The sequence below is a fragment of the Schistocerca americana genome, chromosome 3, assembly GCF_021461395.2.
Source record: "Schistocerca americana isolate TAMUIC-IGC-003095 chromosome 3, iqSchAmer2.1, whole genome shotgun sequence".
NCBI classification, from domain to species: Eukaryota; Metazoa; Arthropoda; class Insecta; order Orthoptera; family Acrididae; genus Schistocerca; species Schistocerca americana.
This window is the reverse complement of record NC_060121.1, coordinates 150,747,502-150,771,826: the sequence shown is the minus strand read 5'-3', so window position 1 is coordinate 150,771,826 and position 24,325 is coordinate 150,747,502. Positions and strand designations below refer to the sequence as shown.

At 38.2% G+C, this 24,325-nt stretch overlaps 1 protein-coding gene across 1 annotated transcript in view; it reads right to left on the bottom strand.

Annotated features, from left to right (window-relative positions):
- Positions 1-24,325, bottom strand: part of LOC124605103 (hemocytin) — a 569,639-nt gene that overhangs the window by 95,277 nt on the left and 450,037 nt on the right. The window contains exons 60-64 of the mRNA XM_047136554.1: positions 23,573-23,692; positions 22,457-22,658; positions 19,003-19,211; positions 2,747-2,930; positions 1,905-2,023 (exon numbers count right to left, since the gene is read on the bottom strand). Of these exons, the coding sequence (XP_046992510.1) occupies positions 1,905-2,023; positions 2,747-2,930; positions 19,003-19,211; positions 22,457-22,658; positions 23,573-23,692 (834 nt within the window). The remainder of the gene's footprint in view (positions 1-1,904; positions 2,024-2,746; positions 2,931-19,002; positions 19,212-22,456; positions 22,659-23,572; positions 23,693-24,325) is intronic.

Below are 24,325 nucleotides of genomic sequence, written 5' to 3'. Positions count from 1 at the left end.
CAATGTACCGATGGTTTATACAAGCAATAAGTCAGGGGATTCCACTTTCAGGGCCTATAATAATGGCCGAGGCTGTTGAAATGAACAACAAACTTGATGGTGACTCGTCTTTTAAAGCAAGTATCACATGGCTTGATAAGTTTAAATTTTGTCATGGCATTCGCCAACTTGATATCAGTGGAGAAAAACTCAGCGCGGATAGCTCTGTAATTGATGAGTTCTGGGAACAATTTAAAGAAAAAAAATGGTTGAATTGAATCTTGTTAGGGAGCAAGTTTACAATTGTGATGAAACTGGGCTTCATTGGAAGGCTTTACCACAAAAGACATTAGCATCACTCTCTGAAAAAGCTCCTCCAGGTTTCAAAGTACAAAAAGATCACATCACTGCTATGGTTTGCGCAAATGCGACCGACAGTCATAGGCTACCCCTACTTGTGATTGGGAAATCAAGAAAACCTTGTGCATCCAATAATTTGAATTTGAATGCTTTCCCTGCACAATACTATGCCCAGAAGAGTGCTTGGATGGATGAATCAATTTTTTCTGCCTGGTTTCACAAACAATTTGTACCTTAAGTTAGAGCACATTTGGCTGAAAAAAAGTTGCCACAGAAAGTGCTATTGCTATTAGACAATGCCCCAACGCACCCTACTTGTGAAATGGAAAGTGATGGCGGCAACATAACATCTCTCTTCCTTCCACCAAACACAACTTCACTTATACAGCCCATGGATCAGGGAATCATCCAAAACATGAAACGTCGTGTTAGAAAATTTTTTTTATCGAGAGTTTGCTCTCATCTGATGAATCAACATCTGTAAAACAGTTTTGGAGGTATTACAGTATTAAAGATGCCATTTTCAGTGTTGCCAGTGCATGGAGTGATTTGTCAGCGTCAAATCTCAAGAACAGCTGGAATAAACTTTGGCCTCAACCAAGAGGTGAAGAATCGGAGGAATCTGAGTGTGTGACAGTTGACGAGATGGTCAGTTTGTGCAATAATTTACAAATCAGCACAAATTTGGCGTCAGAAGAAGTATCAGAGTGGTTAGAGTGTGACAAAGTGGACGAGGGTTTTCAAATTTTGAGTGATGACGAAATTGTTGCCAGTGTAAGTGACACCAAAGAAGAAGAAGAAGAAGGGGCTGATGAAGACGAGTGTTCAAACCATGAAGGAAAACAAACTATTAGCCATTCAGAGGCTGAAACAATGCTGTCCAAGTGTATAGAATGGTTTGAAAGTCAAGAAGAGGCTAATGCAATGCAGGCACTACTGCTCCAAAAAATATGAAATATTGCCAGGGTGAAAGCTCGAACATCAAAAAGGCAGAAGAAATTGACCAACTATTTCCAAGCTAGATAAACTATTTCACCTGTAAGTTTATAGTACAGTACAGTACTATACATTACGTATTTTGCAACTTTTGTAGCTACTGTACGGATGTTTTTATCATGTAATAAATAGTTTTATTTGCTATTACAATCGTGTTTAATTTGTTTTCGCTCCAAAATATTATTGTATTACTGTGAGAGTGATATGTGTCTATACATAAAATAATTGATTGAGGTTATGTTTTGGAGGTATACAGTGTTTCTATTATCCATCTATTCACTCAACCGTCACGACCACAGTCCCAAAGATGACGGTTAATCGAGTTTCCACTGTATTATGAAACAGTCTTTGCCACTTCTCTCATAGTGTTTGTTTTAAACATCTGCCTCTAAAGTGTAATTGTAAGATTAATATATTTATACCTTCTAGATTTGTCATGTAACTTACAGTTTTTCTACATGTGGCAAACTGACAAAAAAACTGAATACGGGCATCACAGCATAACAATGGAAATATCAGGGATTGTGCAGCAGCAATAGTGAAAACAAAGCAAAAATGGAAAGACCTACCTGCCCTTCTGGACAAAAGCATCCTTCTTTGGTACCCAAGGGGCATTCAGTATCATTGTAAGTCTTGTAATTGTCACACGTCTTTACACAACCAGAACCACATGCATGGTAGACCATACCTATGGCCAAAATACTTCAGTTATACACAATTATGTGAATAAATGTTAAATAAATAAACTGTAATATTTTCTAATTATGCCTAATGCTTTCAGGCAAATTCCCACATTTATTGAGAGTAAAATTAATATATGTGGATGGAATGTCTGTCATCGCTGTTATTTACAGAATCAGTTTTTATGTGTCGAGCTAAGTGTAACATAATCACTGGACATGTTTAGGTATAGTGACAATGGTAATAATTAACTGAACCTGGAAAATAGCCTCCACAAGACTACACCTTGACAATAAAGTATTGAAGTAAAGGAGAAATTCAGTCATCAATAAAATGTAAGCCAATGGATTTGTTTCTAATAGAGAGCCTTAAAATTTCTTTGAGAAAACACACAATACTCATTCGCTTCTTAAATGTGCAGTCTACTTCTATTGGTACTACGTGGATGCACAAATAAATGTATATTATAAACATTCATGTTTCCCTATAACTTCTTCACTCCTCAATCCAGTAGTACTGCTTATTACTAGCATAATTTGTCTACTATACTGATAGTAAAAGTAGGAAGTGAGGAAATAAAGAAATTGAAGCATAAGAAACCTTAAGAAGTAGGGGCCTAAGAGATTTTCAAAGACTGTGTTTTGTTTGCGGTAATGTCTAATCCATAAGTATATCAGAGCAGTACCATCTCAATCGAATGCACTCAGCTATATGTAGTAGGAGAACATACCAGGTGGACATACAAAAGGACACCGTGATGGTGAACGCCAGTCCACACACAGCCCTTGCTGTGTACATTTCCGAACATATGCTTCCATATCCCTGCAAGCAGCATCCTCCTTCTCTAATGTGTGACAGATATCAAACTGACAGGCAGTCACAAAATCAGTAGGGGCCCCGAGCAACTGACGGCACTAAGAGACAAAAAAATTAATCTATATTATGTGTATGTCTTTCACACAAATATCTGAAATGACTATGTTAATTGTACAATCTACTTTTGGATTGCATTGTTACCAATTTCATTAATTATGTCACTAGAATAACTGGACACATCTTATAATTAAAATTACATATGAATAATGAACAGAAATAATTAGATATGTCAAAACACTATTCCAACTTTCTAAATTCACTCCCACTTCTTATTCTATTTGAGCACTTGATATCTGGTTATATAACTTGTGGACTGCACCACTGTGAAACTGCCACAGGCTCTTGGTGGTTTCTTGGAAGAGAACATTACCAATTTCCTCTCGCTCCCTTCTGCAAACCAAGTTTGTTATTTATTTCTTAGGATCTCATTGTCAACAAGCCACTAAAGCCGTAATATTCTTTCTTTGCTTCATTTTCTTCATATCTGAATGTGTATGTTAGAGATGTACTACTTGACTACCTCAGGCTGAACCTCCTGAATCTCCTCCCTGCACAAGTCCAGCTGCTGTGAAGATTGCTAGCATCACATCTGAAATTTTGCTTAAGCAGTTCACTTTAGCTAAGGATGGCTGTCTCATAGACTCTTACTTCTAATATGGGTAATAACGCTGTATAGCCCAAATAAAATAAACATAAAATGTTACATAACTAAAAAATTAATTTAATGACTGTCAGCTTACTGCCTACCAAAACACATTCCATGCTGATTGTGTGGCATCACAAAATCTGTCTACTGTCCCTTAGTTATAGTAAATAAATGGGCATATTTAAAATACAAATCTCTCTGTCCTAGTATGCCCTCATTTAATAACAATGGATATCACTCCAATGTCAAAATCAAAGTTCTTTTACTTAAACTGAAATAAAATGGAAATAGTCAACACACAATAAGACGGAAGTTCTTAAAGAAGGGGGGTGGGGGGAGAACTGCAGCTAAGATGACAGTGGCAGTGGTGTTGCTAGAAACATACTACTTTCTTCTAACGATTGCTGCCATAGGAAGCACAAAGACAAAATTAGATTAATTGATGCACACACAGACACACTGAAGCTGTCATTCTTCCCACAATTTAAATATGAATGGAACATGAAGAAACCCTAACATGTGGTAAAATGGAAAGTATTCACTACCACATACACACTGTAGATCACTGTGAATAATGATGATGAAGATGAGGAAAATGCACAAGAATTCAGACATTCCGATAAATAATTATGAAAAGAGTGACATTCAGGAAATAATGTCAGTTGAGATGTATAAAACCTTGTGACAGGCTGGTCCAACATTTCCCTATGGGGAACTCGTGCAAATGAATGTCTGTCAGTTTACCTGTGCACAAGTGCAGCAAGGTAAGTCTACTGACTGGTCTGAGGCGGCGCGCCATGAATTCCTTTCCTGTGCTAACCTCTTCATCTCAGAGTAGCACTTGCAACCTACATCCTCAATTATTTGCTTGACGTATTCCAATCTCTATCTTCCTCTACAGTTTTTGCCCTCTACAGCTCCCTCTAGTACCATGGAAGTCATTCCCTCATGTCTTAGCAGATGTCCTATCATCCTGTCCCTTCTCCTTATCAGTGTTTTCCACATATTCCTTTCCTCTCCGATTCTGCGTAGAACCTCCTCATTCCTTACCTTATCAGTCCACCTAATTTTCAACATTCGTCTATAGCACCACATCTCAAATGCTTCGATTCTCTTCTGTTCCGGTTTTCCCACAGTCCATGTTTCACTACCATACAATGCTGTACTCCAGATGTACATCCTCAGAAATTTCTTCCTCAAATTAAGGCTGGTATTTGATATTAGTAGACTTCTCTTGGCCAGAAATGCCTTCTTTGCCATAGCGAGTCTGCTTTTGATGTCCTCCTTGCTCCGTCCGTCATTGATTATTTTACTGCCTAGGTAGCAGAATTCCTTAACTTCATTGAATTCGTGACCATCAATCCTGATGTTAAGTTTCTCGCTGTTCTCATTTCTACTACTTCTCATTACCTTCGTCTTTCTCCGATTTACTCTCAAACCATACTGTGTACTCATTAGACTGTTCATTCCGTTCAGCAGATCATTTAATTCTTCTTCACTTTCACTCAGGATAGCAATGTCATCAGCGAATCGTATCATTGATATACTTTCACCTTGTACTTTAATTCCACTCCTGAACCTTTCTTTTATTTCCATCATTGCTTCCTTGATGTGCAGATTGAAGAGTAGGGGCGAAAGGCTATAGCCTTGTTTTACACCCTTCTTAATACGAACACTTCGTTCTTGATCGTCCACTCTTATTATTCCCTCTTGGTTGTTGTACATATTGTATATGACCCGTCTCTCCCTATAGCTTACTCCTACTTTTTTCAGAATCTCGAACAGCTTGCACCATTTTATATTGTCAAATGCTTTTTCCAGGTCGACAAATCCTATGAAAGTGTCTTGATTTTTCGTTAGCCTTGCTTCCATTATTAGCCGTAACGTCAGAATTGCCTCTCTTGTCCCTTTACTTTTCCTAAAGCCAAACTGATCGTCACCTAGCGCATTCTCAATTTTCTTTTCCATTCTTCTGTATATTATTCTTGTAAGCAGCTTCGATGCATGAGCTGTTAAGCTGATTGTGCGATAATTCTCGCACTTGTCAGCTCTTGCCATCTTTGGAATTGTGTGGATGATGCTTTTCTGAAAGTCAGATGGTATGTCGCCAAACTCATATATTCTACACACCAACGTGAATAGTCGTTTTGTTGCCACTTCCCCCAATGATTTTAGAAATTCTGATGGAATGTTATCTATCCCTTCTGCCTTATTTGGCCGTAAGTCCTCCAAAGCTCTTTTAAATTCCGATTCTAATACTGGATCCCCTATCTCTTCTAAATCGACTCCTGTTTCTTCTTCTATCATATCAGACAAATCTTCACCCTCATAGAGGCTTTCAATGTATTCTTTCCACCTATCTGCTCTCTCCTCTGCATTTAACAGTGGAATTCCCGTTGCACTCTTAATGTTACCACCATTGCTTTTAACGTCACCAAAGGTTGTTTTGACTTTCCTGTATGCTGAGTCTGTCCTTCCGACAATCATATCTTTTTCGATGTCTTCACATTTTTCCTGCAGCCATTTTGTCTTAGCTTCCCTGCACTTCCTATTTATTTCATTCCTCAGCGACTTGTATTTCTGTATTCCTGATTTTCCCGGAACATGTTTGTACTCCCTCCTTTCATCAATCAACTGAAGTATTTCTTCTGTTACCCATGGTTTCTTCGCAGCTACCTTCTTTGTACCTATGTTTTCCTTCCCAACTCCTGTGATGGCCCTTTTTAGAGATGTCCATTACTCTTCAACTGTACTGCCTACTGCACTATTCCTTATTGCTGTATCTATAGAGTTAGAGAACTTCAAACGTATCTCGTCATTCCTTAGTACTTCCGTATCCCACTTCTTTGCGTATTGATTCTTCCTGAATAATGTCTTGAACTTCAGCCTACTCTTCATCACTACTATATTGTGATCTGAGTCTATATCTGCTCCTGGGTACGCCTTACAATCCAGTATCTTATTTCGGAATCTCTGTCTGACCATGATGTAATCTAATTGAAATCTTCCCATATCTCCCGGCCTTTCCCAAGTATACCTCCTCCTCTTGTGATTCTTGAACAGGGCATTCGCTATTACTAGCTGAGAACTCAATTAGTCTTTCTCCTCTTTCATTCCTCGTCCCAAGCTCATATTCTCCTGTAACCTTTTCTTCTACTCCTTCCCCTACAACTGCATTCCAGTCGCCCATGACTATTAGATTTTCGTCCCCCTTTACATACTGCATTACCCTTTCAATATCCTCATACACTTTCTCTATCTGTTCATCTTCAGCTTGCGTCATCAGCATGTATGCCTGAACTATCGTTGTCGGTGTTGTCTGCTGTTGATTCTGATTAGAACAACCCGGTCACTGAACTGTTCACAGTAACACACCCTCTGCCCTACCTTCCTATTCATAACGAATCCTACACCTGTTATATCATTTTCTGCTGCTGTTGATATTACCCGATACTCATCTGACCAGAAATCCTTGTCTTCCTTCCACTTCACTTCACTGACCCCTACTATATCTAGATTGAGCCTTTGCATTTCCCTTTTCATATTTTCTAGTTTCTGACATTGCACGCCCCGACTCGTAGAACATTATCCTTTCGTTGATTATTCAATCTTTTTCTCGTGGTAACCTCCCCCTTGGCAGTCCCCACCCGGACTATTCCGGAATCTTTTGCCAATGGAGAGATCATCATGACACTTCTTCAATTACAGGCCACATGTCCTGTGGATACACGTTATGTGTCTTTAATGCAGTGGTTTCCATTGCCTTTGGCATCCTCATGTCGTTGATCATTGCTGATTCTTCCGCCTTTAGGAGCAATTTCCCACCCCTAGGACAAGAGAGTGTCCTGAACCTCTATCCGCTCCTCCGCCCTCTTTGACAAGGCCGTTGGCAGAATGAGAGTGACTTCTTATGCCGGAAGTCTTCGGCCACCAATGCTGATTATTTATCAAAATTTAGGCAGTGGCGGGGATAGAACCCGGGACCGAAGACGTTTTGATTATGAATCAAAGACGCTACCCCTAGACCACGGGTCTCCCCCCTCTGTAGTAACTGCAATGTGTTCCTGCCTTGTTCTGTCATATGTGTGACTCATTTGCTCACCCCTGCCAATGGGTAGTGACTTCTGAAGTACGAAGAAAAGAAAATGCAAGTAAATGGTGGTGTTTCAGTATAAATGTCTAAAGTTGTAGGATAAGTAATACAATTTGAACTTGCAATTCAGTTTACTAGATGTTCCTGGAAGCAGATAAATCTCGAAAATTGGAATAATGCTGTAATTATCCTACCTTCTAAGTAAGGGAACTAAGGGGACATACATTACTAGAGAAACACCAGCCTCCAGTCCATAATGTACAAAATATTCACTAAAATTATTTCTAATCACATAAACAAAACACTGGATTTTCATCAGATGTAGAACTGAGAAAAGCGGAATGGTCCACAAAAGCCAGGAACAGAAATGATTGATGGAAGAATGTAGAAAATGCATTTGGTCTCCAACATCAAAGAGACAGTCAAGGAGAAGAAGAAGGGATATGTTGGCTTTAGAGAAGAATGGATATGTTTGCTTTAGATGTAGATACAACACAACAGATGATTTGGAACTCACGAACAAAATTTTGCAACAGAGTATTGAATATGAATTATCATTTTACCTTGAAATAAAGATTTTGAGAATCTTTATATCAGTTTCAACGAAATTTCTATTATCAGCGTTTAGGAAACAAGCCTATGGGATATCAAATGAAATTTGTGATTTCTTTATAGGGAGGGTGCAGCACATTACCCTGGAAGGAGAGTCACTGAAATATGTAAAACTAGCACCATATGTTTCGACCCTTGTTGTACATGTTGTATCTTAATAACCTGACAGACAGAGGCTACTGAGAAGACACCTCTGGTAATTTTTGAGTGAACTCCTGCAGTTGTCAAATACCTTTTTTGGTGTATTAATGCAGTTTTCTGAAGATACACAGTGTATTTTATCTAAATGGTAATCTCAAAGTGAACACAGGATCATATATCACTACATGGAAAAATAGTGATTCACATCAGAAGAGGGAAAGGAGTATTAAAGAATGTAAATAAAATAAAGCCAGCAATCTGAGGTTAGTGCTGCATTGCATTATTCTTCTTCCTGAAATGTTTCTGCTTACACTGGTTGTTCACAGACCTCGATCCACATCATCTTTCATCTGTCTCTCCAATTTGTTCATGGTCTTCCAATTGGTCTTCTTCCAGACTCCATCCATTTCACAGTTCGTCTTAGTAATCTTCCTTTCCCCAGTCTTTTAATGGGACCAAACGATTTCACACCACCACTCTTCATTGTTTCTTTTAGAGGACTGATCTGAAGCATGTTTTTTATTATTTCATTTCTTATTCTGTCCCTTCTCCCTTATCCAGCAACCTTCACAGAAAGCGCATCTCTATTGGTTGTACTCTACTCAGATCTTTCTTCATCCATAACCAGTACACTGATCCACAACACAAAATTGGCAGATGTGATTTGTATATCATGATCTTTGCTTTGGTAGGAATTTTCCAATTCCTAATTATGTCTGTCTTTGCAGGTATTATCTGAAGTGACCATTTGACTTACCATCATGTAGTTGTGATCACAAAGCATTCTTACACCAGATTTTGACACCTCAAGATAAAATCAATCAATGCCATTCAGTTTTGAATTATATGAAGACTTGCCCATGAAAGAGAAGGTAGCCAGAAATGGAAAGTATTCACAAAAAATTCAGTGAGAGTGGCTAACATCTAAAGGAAATGCATGGTAGAGACAGAGACAGTGAAGAGTATACGCCCAAAACGGGTAGTGTCATGCAATTTCTAAATTTATTTCGTAGTACAGAGTAAAATTATTGTGCAGTAACAGGAGCTATAATGCAGATGAATTCAATGTATGCAGTAGTGGGTCATGAACAATTCTAGAGTTGCAGAATAACACAAGGTCAAACACTGGTATTTCAGAGGCATTTTCAAAAGGAATCTGTGTAATATAATAGAGTACCCTACATCAAACATTTAATTTATGTATGCAACTTGAAAATATGTGTTATAAAGGGAAAAAAGCATGCTTGTAGTGCTGCAAGTCTAGAAATCACAATTGTGCAACAGAAAATGCAAGTTATTTAACAGATTTTTTTAAAAAGTCATATTATCTTTTTAATTTTATATAAAAAATCTCTGATTTCACATTTATGTTAAAAAAGCATATTATCCAAGCTATAATAATTTTTTCCATGTATTTCTATTAAATTCAAGGGTTTGGTAAGGTGCCACAATATTTTTAATCACAACAAAGCACATACTAAAACAGTTGGAGTGATTCAAATAAGGTGAAACTATGCATGTATATAGAAATACACTGCCTGACAAAAACTGAAGCACTCAGAAGGGGAAGAGGAAACGAAATGAAACTTTATAGGCTGAGAGGATATGTGATGTTATTTCAGTGATTACAATACTCAGTCAAATACACAAAGAACTTGACAGTAATAGCCCACTCATCAGTATCATACTGCAGCCCTTCTAGCCCAGTCAAGTTCACATCCAATTGGGAAAGGATTCATAAAGCCATTGTCTCCTTTTCTGAGGCAAGTTGGCTCATAGCTGTTGAATGGTCATCGAAACCTGGATAGCGGAACTTAGATGGAGTTGACTTCTGAGCTGGTCCCACACGTGTTCTATCAGAGCAGATCTTGGAATCTTGCTAGCCATGGGAGTTCCTCAAAATCAAGTAGACAGTTCATAGAGACTGTGAGTATGTGGATAATCCTTGTCCTGCTGAAAATGACACCGCAATACTATTTGATGCGAGGTAACACATGAGGATGCAATGTGTCCATCACATGCCATTGTTTTTTCAGAGTACCCTCAATTGCTACGAAGTCATACCTGATGGCTCCCACACCATGATGCTGCTGTGCCAGTCCAAAACATGGAAGAAAGGAACTTTTCCACAGGTCATCACCAAACACACTGACAATGGTAATTCGCAGCAGTACAGAACCACAATTTGTCACTGAACACAATGCAGCATCATTCATCAGCAGTCATACCTCACAGTCGTGGCATCACTCTAAATGCAGCCATTCCTGTTATGGTGTTTATTGCAGCCTATGCATGGGACAATGGTTCAATAGTCTGGCAGTTGCTAGTCTCCAATAAATGTTGTTGGATATCACAAAATGTAGCAAGGAGCCAATTATTTGTTCACAGATGGCAGGTGAATGGATTATAATGCACTCAATGTGCAAAGCTCTGATCCTATCGTGCAGTGGTCAGATGTGGTCGACTGTAATGATTAGGAGTATGCCTGCCTTCAGGTTCCCCCAATGTCGAGTCACTCCTCCATCCACGGGCTCCACAAATCTGTATGTTGCATAATTTGACCAACCAACAAAATGGAAACATGCACTGACACCCCTTACAGACTATCAGTTGTTGTTAACCCTGTCTCACACAATTACGTGGCATCTCCATGTCCTTCACAGGGATCACTAACACCTGATCCTGTTTGCATCCCTTATATATTGTATGTGCCTTGGAACAATGCTGAACACAGACAGCACTCATGCGCTCTGGTGGGGATTCCACCTATCGCAGAGAATTGCAACTCTAATCGTTTCCACACCTCCTGGTGGTGTGTACAAGTACAAAGTTACTTTGACCATTGATCATGCCTTCTGGGGCCTTCATTTTTTATATAAAGGATCATTCAAAATGATCTTCGCACTTTCAAGTAATTGTAAAACACATTTGTATTAAGGTTAGATATTATACGGTAACATGTAAGGATACAACAATTCAAGATTTTTTTTCCATCTCCAACAATATGGCTGCCAGACCAACTGAGGAGCCATTTTGCATCATGATGTTCTGCAAGAGCAAGTCCACAACTACAGTGCATCTGAAATTCAGGACCACTTATAACAAGGCTCCATCTGCCAGACAAGTCCAATTACGAAAGCATACCTAAGTTCAAGGAAGCAGGATGTCATTGTACAGGCAGACATATTCGGGCAGCTTGTGACTGACATTGATGCAGACACTTTGGTATGCATGTGGGTCAAAATGACAAATGGACTAGTCGTGTGTTATTTGACTAACAGTTCACAAACTGAACATCTATGAACATCTCACAAAAAACTTCTTGAGTTCTATATAATTTAGCTTCCCCATGAACCATGGACCTTGCCATTGGTGGGGAGGCTTGCGTGCCTCAACGAAACAGATAGCCGTACCGTAGGTGCAACCACAATGGAGGGGTATCTGTTGAGAGGCCAGACAAACGTGTGGTTCCTAAAGAGGGGCAGCAACCTTTTCAGTAGTTGCAGGGGCAACAGTCTGGATGATTGACTGATCTGGCCCTGTAGCACTAACAAAAACAGCCTTGCTGTTGTGGTACTGCGAACGGCTGAAAGCAAGGGGAAACTACAGCCGTAATTTTTCCCGAGGGCATGCTGCTTTACTGTATGATTAAATGATGATGGCATCCTTTTGGGTAAAATATTCCGGAGGTAAAATAGTCCCCCATTCGGATCTCGGGGCGGGGACTACTCAAAAGGACGTCATTATCAAGAGAAAGAAAACTGGCGTTCTATGGATCGGAGCGTGGAATGTCAGATCCCTTAACCGGGCAGGTAGATTAGAAAATTTAAAAAGGGAAATGGATAGGTTAAAGTTAGATATAGTGGGAATTAGTGAAGTTCGGTGGCAGGAGGAACAAGACACAAGTTTATATGCCAACTAGCTGTGCAGATGATGAAGAAATTGATGTAATGTATGATGAGATAAAAGACATTATTCAGGTAGTGAAGGGAGACAAAAATTTAATAGTCATGGGTGACTGGAATTTGACAGTAGGAAAACGAAGAGAAGGAAATGTAGTAGGTGAATATGGATTGGGGATAAGAAATGAAACAGGAAGCCACCTGGTAGAATTTTGCACAGAGCATAACTTAACCATAGCTAACACTTGGTTCAAGAATCATGAAAGAAGGTTGTATACATGGAAGAACCCTGGAGATACTAAAAGGTTTCGATAGATTATATAATGGTAAGACAGAGATTTAGGAACCAGGTTTTAAATTGTAAGACATTTTCAAGGGCAGATGTGGACTCTGACGACAATCTATTGGTTATGAACTGTAGATTAAAACTGAAGAAACTGCAAAAAGGTGGGAATACAAGGAGATGGGACCTGGATAAACTGACTAAACCAGAGGTTGTACAGAGTTTCAGGGAGAGCATAAGGGAACAATTGACAGGAATGGAGGAAAGACATACAGTAGAAGAAGAATGGGTAGCTTTGAGGAATGAAATAGTGAAGGCAGCAGAGGATCAAGTAGGTAAAAAGAAGAGGGCTAGTAGAAATCATTGGGTAACAGAAGATATACTGAATTTAATTGATGAAAGGAGAACATACAAAAATGCAGTAAGTGAAGCAGGCAAAAAGGAATACAAATGTCTCAAAAATGAGACCGACAGGAAGTGCAAAATGGCTAAGCAGGGATGGCTAGAGGACAAATGTAAGGATGTAGAGGCTTATCTCACTACGGGTAAGATAGATACTGCCTACAGGAAAATTAAAGAGACCTTTGGAGAAAAGAGAACCACTTGCATGAATATCAAGAGCTCAGATGGAAACCCAGTTCTAAGCAAAGAAGGGAAAGCAGAAAGGTGGAAGGAGTATATAGAGAGTGAATACAGGGGCGATGTTCTTGAGGACAATATTATGGAAATGGGAGAGGAGGTAGATGAAGATGAAATAGGAGATATGATACTGCGTGCAGAGTTTGACAGAGCACTGAAACACCTAAGTTGAAACAAGGCCCCAGGAGTAGACCACATTCCATTAGAACTACTGACAGCCTTGGGAGAGCCAGGCCTAACAAAAATCTACCATCTGGTGAGCAAGATGTATGAGACAGGCGAAATTCCCTCAGTCTTCAAGAAGAATATAGTAATTCAAATCCCAAAGAAAGCAGGTGTTGACAGATGTGAAAATTACCGAACTATCAGTTTAATAAGTCACAGCTGCAAAATACTAATGCGAATTCTTTACAGACAAATGGAAAAACTGGTAGAAGCGGACCTCAGGGAAGATTAGTTTGGGTTCCGTAGAAACGTTGGAACACGTGAGGCAATACTGACCCTACGACTTATCTTAGAAGAAAGATTAAGGAAAGGTAAACCTACATTTCTAGCATTTTTAGACTTAGAGAAAGCTTTTGACAATGTTGACTGGAATACTCTCTTTCAAATTCTGAAGGTGGCAGGGGTAAAATACTGGGAGCAAAAAGCTGTTTACCATTTGTTCAGAAACCAGATGGCAGTTATAAGAGTCAAGGGACATGAAAGGGAAGCAGTGGTTGGGAAGGGAGTGAGACAGGGTTGTAGCCTCTCCCCGATGCTATTCAATCTGTATGTTGAGTAAGCAATAAAGGAAACAAAAGAAAAGTTTTGAGTAGGTATTAAAATCCATGGAGAAGAAATAAAAACTTTGAGGTTTGCCGATGACATTGTAATTCTGTCAGAGACAGCAAAGGACTTGGAAGAGCAGTTGAATGGAATGGACAGTGTCTTGAAAGGATGATATAAGATGAACATCAACAAAAGCTAAACAAGGATAATGGAATGTAGTCAAATTAAATTGGGTGGTGCTGAGGGAATTAGATTAGGAAATTAGATACTTAAAGTAGTAAAGGAGTTTTGCTATTTGGGGAGCACAATAACTGATGACGGTCGAAGTAGAGAGGATATACCGTATTTACTCGAATCTAAGCCGCACTCGAATCTAAGCCGCACCTGAAAAATGAGACTCGAAATAAAGGAAAAAAAAATTTCCCGAATCTAAGCTGCACCTGAAATTTGAGACTCGAAATTCAAGGGGAGAGAAAAGTTTTAGGCCCCACCTCCAAATCGAAACAAAGTTGGTCCATTGTAATATGAGACACAATTTAGGTCGAATGAAAGACGATACAGCTACAGTAGTTTGGTTCGAGTCGTAATCTTAGCAGTTAAGCTTTACCAGGAAGCCATTGCTATGCGTCAGGCGCTCCGTCCGTATTTATATGGATACCCTTCCTTTTTCACGTGCTTCCTCTGGTTTGAATCGATTGCTTATTTTGCTTTGATCTGATAAGTGCCATTTTCTTTGTTATAGGTGTTTACGTCACTCTACGCTGAAAATGCATTACTGTACTGCGTCATGCATTGTTTGTCACATTCTGATAGTGCGTGTTTACGGCGTGTTGCCGCTCGCGGCATGGCTCAAAAAAAAAAAAAAAAAAAAAAAAAAAAAAAAAAAAAAAAAAAAAAAAAAAAAAAAAAAGGCTCTGAGCACTATGGGACTCAACTGCTGAGGTCATTAGTCCCCTAGAACTTAGAACTAGTTAAACCTAACTAACCTAAGGACATCACAAACATCCATGCCTGAGGCAGGATTCGAACCTGCGACCGTAGCGGTCTTGCGGTTCCAGACTGCAGCGCCTTTAACCGCACGGCCACTTCGGCCAGCTCTCGCGGCATGGCTTGCTTTTGTGCGCGCTACCGCCGCTTTTTTTAAAAAAAATGGAGAGGAATCATCTCATTAGCGAAACAATGGCAAGAGACTGCTATTTGTTGTTACTAACACTGCTGCTTTCTTTGATAATGATTAACAAGAACGAAATAATAGACTGCGAATGATAGAACATGTTCTGAACGAGAGTTAGGCGCAAATTTTTCTCCGTTTGAAAATCTTTGTGGCCGCTTCTTTAGTACATCAAATTCTGCACTGAAAATCTTTGCGGCCGCTTCTTTAGTACATCAAATTCTGCACTGAAATTAGTCATCTTAGATTTAAAAATCTAGTCAGTTGCCGTGCTTCATTTGACTGTATCACTATTAGGCATAAGAATAATACGAATATAAACATGACACGATATGTATATTCTTCCGCGTTTGCTGTTGTCTCACTCTAGTTTCGTAGTTTATTAGGCAGACAGGATTTAAATGAGATAGCAGCAAACACGAAAGAATACATAGCAAAATGTTTATATTCGTATTATTCTTATGGTGAAGAGAATACTGCATGTGATTCACATTTCATCAGGTTCTTATTAGCAACCATCTCCTCTCACAGGTAGGAAACAATTCAGAATGTAGAGTTGGCCATATTGACAAACATCCCTAACAGTTTTGCTAGTCAGATTGCATGCCTGTGTAGCGCTACATATATTCGACGGCAGAAGTTAGTTGTGGCAGCACCTACCAACATTTTTCAGAACTTCCGCTTGCTTTGCACTCGATTCTAAGCCGCAGGCGGTTTTTTGGATAACAAAAACCGGAAAAAAAGTGCGGCTTAGATTCGAGTAAATCTGGTAAAACGTAGACTGGCAATGGCAAGGAAAGCGTTTCTGAAGAAGAGAAATTTGTTAACATCGAGTATTGATTTAAGTGCCAGGAAGTCGTTTCTGAAAGTTTTTGTATGGAGTGTAGCCATGTATGGAAGTGAAACATGGACGAGAAATAGTTTAGACAAGAAGAGAATAAAAGCTTTCGAAATGTGGTGCTACAGAAGAAGGCTGAAGATTAGATGGGTAGATCCCATAACTATTGGTGAGGTATTGAATAGAATTGGGGAGAAGAGGAGTTTGTGGCACAACTTGACTAGAAGAAGGGATCGGTTGGTAGGACATGTTCTGAGGCATCAAGGGATCACCAATTTGGTACTGGAGGGCAGCGTGGAGGGTAAAAATCGTAGAGGGAGACCAAGAGATGAGTACACTAAACAGATTCAGAAGGATGTAGGCTGCAGTAGGTACTGGGAGATGAAGAAGCTTGCACTGGAGAGCTGCATCAAACCAGTCTCAGGACTGAAGACCACAACAACAACAGCAACAACAACATATCATTTTGAATAACCTGTGTACATTGCCAGGAAAAAGTGAAGTGCCCAGAAGACATTGTCAGATGTCTATGTAATTTTGTACACAGGAAACTTAAGTTTTCGAAACCCTATTTATTTTATCAAAATTTTATTATTTAGGTCAGTACAAGGTGGTTAGATGAACAGGAAAAGAAATAAACAGAAGAGCATAAATGGCCTGCTTTTGATAAAGTAAATCGTGTTTCTGAAACTAATCTTCTGATGTGTCTGGAATAGAAAGTTAATAATCAGGGTGTGGAACCAGCCTTGACTTATGGCTGTGAGACGTAGAGTTTCAATACAAAAGCAATGTTGCAGTTTTTGTGACTGTCTCAATCATCTGAATCAAGAGCCAAAACCAACCATATCAGATACAATTGCCACGATAGCTGAACAGAAATGCAACTAGTTCACAGCATCTAGATTAAGTTTTAATCTCACGAAGATTCACAATTTAAAACAAATAAAATTGACACTAAATGACACTCTATGTGTAAAATTTCTTGGTGTTCAGCTAAATGGCATGCAAAAATGGAACCAATTTACAGGTAAACTACTCAAGAAACCATTTTGCACGTAGTAGAATCTCTCATTCTGTTAACTTGAAAAAAAAAATGATGTTGTTTTAGTTTGTATACTTTCACTCTTTGTTTTCATTTGGAATGATATTCTGGACCAATGAAGTCAAAGTGAACAGCAAGAATACTGCACAAAGTAGGTAACTGAATATCTTCAGGGGCATCTTCAAATGTCTTATAATTCTTATACTAATTTCCCAATATTTTTACATCTATATGAAATATATCACTAGCAATAAAAGTTAGTTGCTGAATAGCAGTTTGTATTCTGGTACAGATGGTTTCAACAAGTTAGGGATTATTTTTAATTCAGAAGCAACTTAGAAACATACCTTATTAATCACTTCTAGAAATTAACTAATTGTATAGAATCAAGAATTGAAGACATACATAATCTGCATGACAAGCAGCAATATTCACTAGGAAAAGCCACCTATTGTTACAGCACAATTGTTGGTGTATGATAAATGTCAAAGTTGTAATGTAGATGTTAAAACTGGTAACAGAAAAAAAAAAAACAGCAATTTAATATGACAGGCGGCGCTATCTCTTCATCAGCTATAAAGCAAAAAATTCTATAAATTCTAAAGAAAATTGAAATACTTCACAACTTAAAATCTAAAACTGGTAAATTACAAGTTGATTTTAATGGTTTCATTTAGCAATATTTTGTAGTCTCACTAAATAATATCTGATTTATCAAACTTTACTTCTTCTTTCCTCAAAAATGCATCTTAATTTTTAGAAACAACTCTCTTTCTTCTCATAGAATAGATTACTACTAGCAGTATTTTATCTTTTTAAATATAATATGAAAATTCCTAATGTAGCGATGAACTACAGAATTCCCCTATTCGAAAGTCATAGAAATATACAACAATACAATACTAGCAGTAAAAACTATCTTTGATCTGCATCTCCCTCTAGTGAATTTAACTTTGGCACTGGAAGACAGCAATACTCAAGACATTGATAATCTGCCCGCCAAAATAAATTATTCGAGAAGCATTACAGTTTCCACGCAAATTAAAGTTGTTTCCCCTTAAGAACTTCTTCTATAGAGGAATTCTTAAATAGAAATAATTGGTCAGTTACAAACATCTAAATGGCTACTGTGTAGCCACATAAATATACAGGGTATGTCAAATGAAAGAGCAACTCAAAGAGTTTTACCAAGAACCTTATAAATGTTCAATGTGACCACCATTTGTCACACGGCACACATTAAGTCTATAGGCGAGTTCTTCCCAAACGTTGATAACTGTGTCTTCAGTGATTGCAGCAACAGCTGCTTCAATCCGGTTTCTTAATTTAAGGAGGTCTGCTGGTAGTGGAGGCACGTACACACGATCCTTGATGAAGCCCCAAAGGAAAAAATTGCATGGCATTAGGTCGGGTGAATGTGGAGGCCATGCAAAGCAAGCCCTGTCATTGGGCCCCTGGTGGCCTATCCGGTGCTTGGGTGAAGTTCAACCAATTGCATACTTCATTATGCCAGTGATCACACTGAATATTTATAAGATTCTTGGTAAAACTGTTTGAGTTGTGCTTTCATTTGAGATATCATTTATAACTGTAAGTTTAATGTAATAAATATTACAAAGCATTAAAACCCCGATATTCATTTATAAACACCCTGTATATTATATCCTAACTGTCTCTGTAATCATTTGTACAACTGACACAGTCCACATCATAAATTTTATAGTGAATATGATCCATGGAACATGGAATTATCGGACTGAATTTTATGATTTAACTGCAATGCATGCTTAACTGAGGGAAGACAGAGACAAATACAACCATTTGCAAAAGACCCTTATATTTACTTACAATTATTGATGACATATACAGATACGTGAATGAAACATACTGAATATACCACAATCCTGCATTTCAGAAGTAAACCCAAAAATTCAAGTTCACAAAACTGCTTTGTAACAATAATTAATAATACCTGTCCGAAAACTTCAGCAGTAATAAGCTCCATACACGGGTCCTGGTCAGGTGGCAAGCTCTCACAAGGTGGTTTCTTTTCAATTGACTTGCATTCCATTTCATTCTTGACATCTTCTGTCAACCAGCTTTTACCAAATTCATCTATGTCTTCTGTCAATTCACCAGATTTTACTTTAAAGTCATCATTTGGATTTCTATTACAGTCCCCTTCACAATAAAATAAAATGATTGAATTAGTACAGCTGCTAAAGTGATAGAAGACTGGACAAAAGTTAATTTTGCTATAACATTCATAAATGATGAAGTTGTCAGTATTCTAAATGATAATTACAATCAAGTAAGCAATTTTGTGTACATACCATGCCGTCATGTAGAAAAGGCATTTTTTGAACCAGCGAACTTTTCAAGTTTATAAGTTACAGAAATGAGAGTTACTAACTCAAATTAGTTTCATAAGTTACAGAAATGAGAGTTACTAACTCAAATTAGTTTCAACACTGAATCCATGAAGACCTACACCAACAATCTCTCCCAAGCTTTCCTCTTCTGCAACTAGGCATGTATTTTACTTACAGACAAATTTCTCAGGTAGTAGTCTCCTATCATCCTTTGACTAAAACAGCATCCACTTCCAAAAAAATCAGTAGTTACCCAGTAACACTGGGCCAGAAATGTCTCAATACATTACTCGATCAGGACTATGTATCTCTCCTTGATAGCCTCCCCACATCACCCTTACATCCTTGTCATACCATATGACGCTCCCAAATTAAAATCCTTATCCCACGATTCTTACATGTGCAATCATCCCCATTGTGAAATCTGCCCCATACACCCACCCACTGCCCCTACTCCAGCCCTCCCAGTAGTAAATCCTCCAAAATAAAAGACAAAGTAACTTGGGAAACCATACATGTTATTTATCGACTGATACATGTCCAGTGCACAGCATTTTATATAAGAATGACCACCACTACACTAGCTGAGTACATGGATGGACATGGAAGAATTGTCCATTTTAGGGGGACATCCAGTTCCTAGTTCCTGAACATGATCTTCCTCATAACGCAAGGGACCTGAGTGCCTGTTACACAACATAAGCTAAATGGATCTTCTCACATCCTGAAATCCTCCTTGACTTCACCCCTGTTAGCATAATATCTCCCCCCCCACCTCCCCCCCCCCCCCCATTTTTTTATGCTATTATCATCTTTTTCATTTTTGTCTTGTCTATTTTTTCTTTATTACCTTTTACTTTTTCATTCTCCTTTTCCTCCCTTCCCTATCTCTGATTGTTTTTTCCGTGACTCCTTCTGCTCCTCATTGTCAACCAGACAATTCTCTTCTTCCCAATCCATCTTTACTTCTACGTCCTCATCCTCTCTGGTCCTTGACCTCCTACCTTCCCTGGTGCTGACTCTAGGGGGCTCCTCTCATTCTGTGAACAGAGTTGCGCACTCTTCCTGTATAATCTTCCCCAGCTGGTTCCCCTTTCCTACCTAAGGAAGGAACTAATAGTTCCAATAACCAGTGCATTTTTGTGCACTTTTATGTGTGTCTGTCAGTAGTACATACTGGCAGTAATTCTGTCTGACAATTTTATAGAATTGAAATTTGCTTAATTCATCTAACTCATGCAAAGAAAAAATTATTACAGAACAGAGAAAGCTGCAAGAGTCTGATAAGACAAATTTTAAAGATATTTATTAACGGATATCTTCTAAACAGTGTGAGCTGTACTTGGAATGTTTATTTACCAAATTGGTATTTTGGTGTGTAGCCCATCATCAGTGGCATCTGATACAGAGGAACAAACAGCTATACGTACATCAATATTTACAACACACCAATTGTATGTATAACAGCTGAAATATACACCTATTTACATTACATATCTCTACAGCAGTGACACATGTGTCAGTTAATACAATAGGATATGAAATCCATCTTCTTGCTGTGTATGTTCTTGCTGTCAAATCTTAGGCAGTGGCAATTCTTGATCACGTCTGACATTAACTTTCATATAGTGTAAACATGGAACTAACAGGTCGAAGAGTCTGCATTATCTGTTTCTTCATATTTATATACATCTGTGACATGTACTCATATAAATGAAATATAATCTTTGGACAATTGGTATATGAAGATGGAACATCCAAAACGTATAAAATTACAAATTAATCCAATAAATCATGTCAAATTAGACAATTTTACATGCAGTATAGGAAGACACCAAACTGCACTTAGCCATTTAAAATACTGTTGAAATTTATTACATACAGCTTATCTGTTTGTTCATTAAGTACGTTGTCCAGTTGTTTCATCATATTAGTGTACATTTCAAGGCAGATTATTAAATATTCTAGAAGAAATTGTAAATACAACTGTGCAGTGCCTCTCCAAAACATCAGAAGAAAGGGGCCTCTTCCAAGGCACTCCCATACTCAGCAACGATTGCCACAAAGACAATGCAACACCAGTCATCAGCAGTTAAAACATCCCAGTTGTGGCATCTCTCAAAATACAGTCGTTTGTGTTATGTCAATAGCATCTTAGGTAATGGGTGGTAATTCCCTGGTCCAGATACTACTCATCATCAAAAAGTGGTGTTTGATAACACAGAATCTTGCCGGGTGTCCCTTACTTGGTATCAGATGGAAGTTGCAGATGTGAAAGGTTTACCGTGTGCGCGGTACACAGTACAGCAATCCCCCCTTGTGGTAGTCAGATGTGGTCAACTAGAACCTTGAGTATGCCTACCCTCAACTCCCATGCAGTTCAACATTGGGCCACTGTCATGTCTGAATGCCTCACAGATCTGGATACTGCACAATTCAACCAATCCGCCGGATGGAGAACTCTCAGTGTGGTTCCTTACAAAGGTGCCGATAAGGTTATGTCACACTACTGTGCGCATCTCACATAACATCTGATGCTCTTCACGTCCCTTGCAACTCAGATCATTTACATACATGCTGATGATGTGAATGTGTATGAAGTTACATTGACATCCAACCATTACAGACATGTCACTCAGACCCCGTGATGAGAGGGAACCACCTGTGGTCTGAACAAGTTGCTCTTCCTTTTTAAACTTTCCCAGTCTATCCCTCTCTCCTCCCAAAGGAAGGAATTATTATTTGCAAAAGATGGGATACTGTATGTACTTATGTAAGTGCCTATCAGTAGTACTGGTATTTCTCTTGAAGGTAAGGAATGAAAGCAATTCCATCTTTGTATTTGGCATTTTTAATGTATCAACAAGCTCTTGCAGTTTTTATAATATTCGTTTCTCCATTAAAGTACCTAAACAACACCACTTAAACTGTAAATAACAAATGGAGGATACCTCTTGCTGTGCACACATACTATGAATTAGTATTTGTATTCTGTTAATAAGATAACAATTAAGTAGTGGGATAAATTAATATTGTTTATAGACTGATCCTTACCACAAAGTCCCTCTACTTTTCCTCCGTATGTATGAGAAGGTAAGCGGACGTTGAATCCAAAACTTCTATGGAAATAAGATACTTCCAACTGGATGGAAGGAATCAGAAGGGTCAGTTCAGTCTTATCCAGTTCTTCTAGAATAATCCAGTCGAGGCGTACAGGGAAATTATTAATCAGTGAGCCATCAATTGTAGTTAAAATCTGTGAAAACATACAGAAATGTAATCTTAATTAAATAAACCCAACAATAGTTAACATTTTATCTATTAACATGAAATGTAAAGTTCACAATGAATCACTTTGTTAAGTACCATGATATAGTAATGCAAATATTTTGCTCAGCTCAAATATTAAGCGATATAATAAATTTATCCAGTCAGTCTGGCCATGGAGAAGTGATTATTTGAAACCAAAGATTTCTTAAATAGCTAATGCCAATTAGAGATTTTTAAAGAAAGGAAAAATACATTTAAATACATTTCTTTTATGCAGTGTTAAGGTTGAGGAGAGAGGCCATCATATGTCTGTAGACACTGATAGGGAAATGAACATGTTGCATACATATGTCTGGGTATATTCCAGTGGGAGAGAACATGTACTGAAACTACTGACATGTCAATTAAAAGTTGCATCTAATATGAGACTGAAGATAATTTTCAGATTTTGACACATTCATTTTTTTCCTTTATGTACTCTGAATCATCATGTTGTCTGTTTATGTTTGGTGGTCACTCATTCATACATCATGTTTCACAAACTCCATGCACACACAAAAATGGTTTTATAAGACAGATGAAGACACAAAATATACCATTTAATTTAAACAGTGTGTAAACAGAAACTTTTCTGTGCCTTGAAAATTACCAAGAGAGAAATAGTTATTACGGAAAGGCTTAAATGATGGCAAAGGTAAATAAAAATGCAAAACTATTTTGTTAACTGAAAAAAGCATCTAAATAATTTGTGCGGCAGATGATGAACAAATGAGAGAGAACTAAGACAGTATGCAACAGTTGGTTTAAAGTGCAATGAGAAAGTAGTATTTCTGGTAACAGTTGAGCTAAAATTACAATCTTTAGCAACATAAGATCTTTTGTTGCAGTATGGTAAAATACCTCTTCTATGTTATCTTGATTTCTTCTGACATGTACAACATGCTGTTTATATAGCACTTTAACTTCTTCTGTACAGGTTGAGCCTTGTTCATGCATGCATTCCTTATTTGTGACTATGACCTGTAAGCAAAAAACACAAAATGTTAAAATAGCGCCTTCATAGTTCTTCTAGTTTTTTGAGCTGTGTTGACAAGATGGCGACAAGAAGGGAAGTTAAGATTTGACGCACCATCCACATCATAGTTGATAATAACAGAGTACAAGTTCAGAATGGGAAAGTATAGGGAAGGTAATCAGCTGTGTCCATTCAAGGGACTATCCTGGCATTTGCCCTACAGGATTTAGGGATATCATGGGAAACATTAGTTGGAAAGGGTGGGTGGATGTCTGAACAGATATTCTCCCAATGCATGCCCAATGTCTTGCTTCTGCACCATTTCAGTGGCAACAAAGGGAAAATTAGATACAGCTCTGTGTGGTTTCCAGCTGTTGCTCATTTGATAAAGAGATGATGATAAAGAAATTTATATAAAAATTGTACTAATATTATATTTTACTACAACCAATTTTAAAAAACTTTGTAAAAATCAGTTGTGGTTGGTTCTTACACTACAAAGTCAAGTTGAAGTTGGTTTGTGAAATGACAGTTAGAACCACACTTTTCTGCTAAGAATTGCTGTGACAGGATAGCATTTGTCTAATCAATCCAATAAGAAAAAGCTACAGATCACTTGTAAAGGACCCAGTACAATG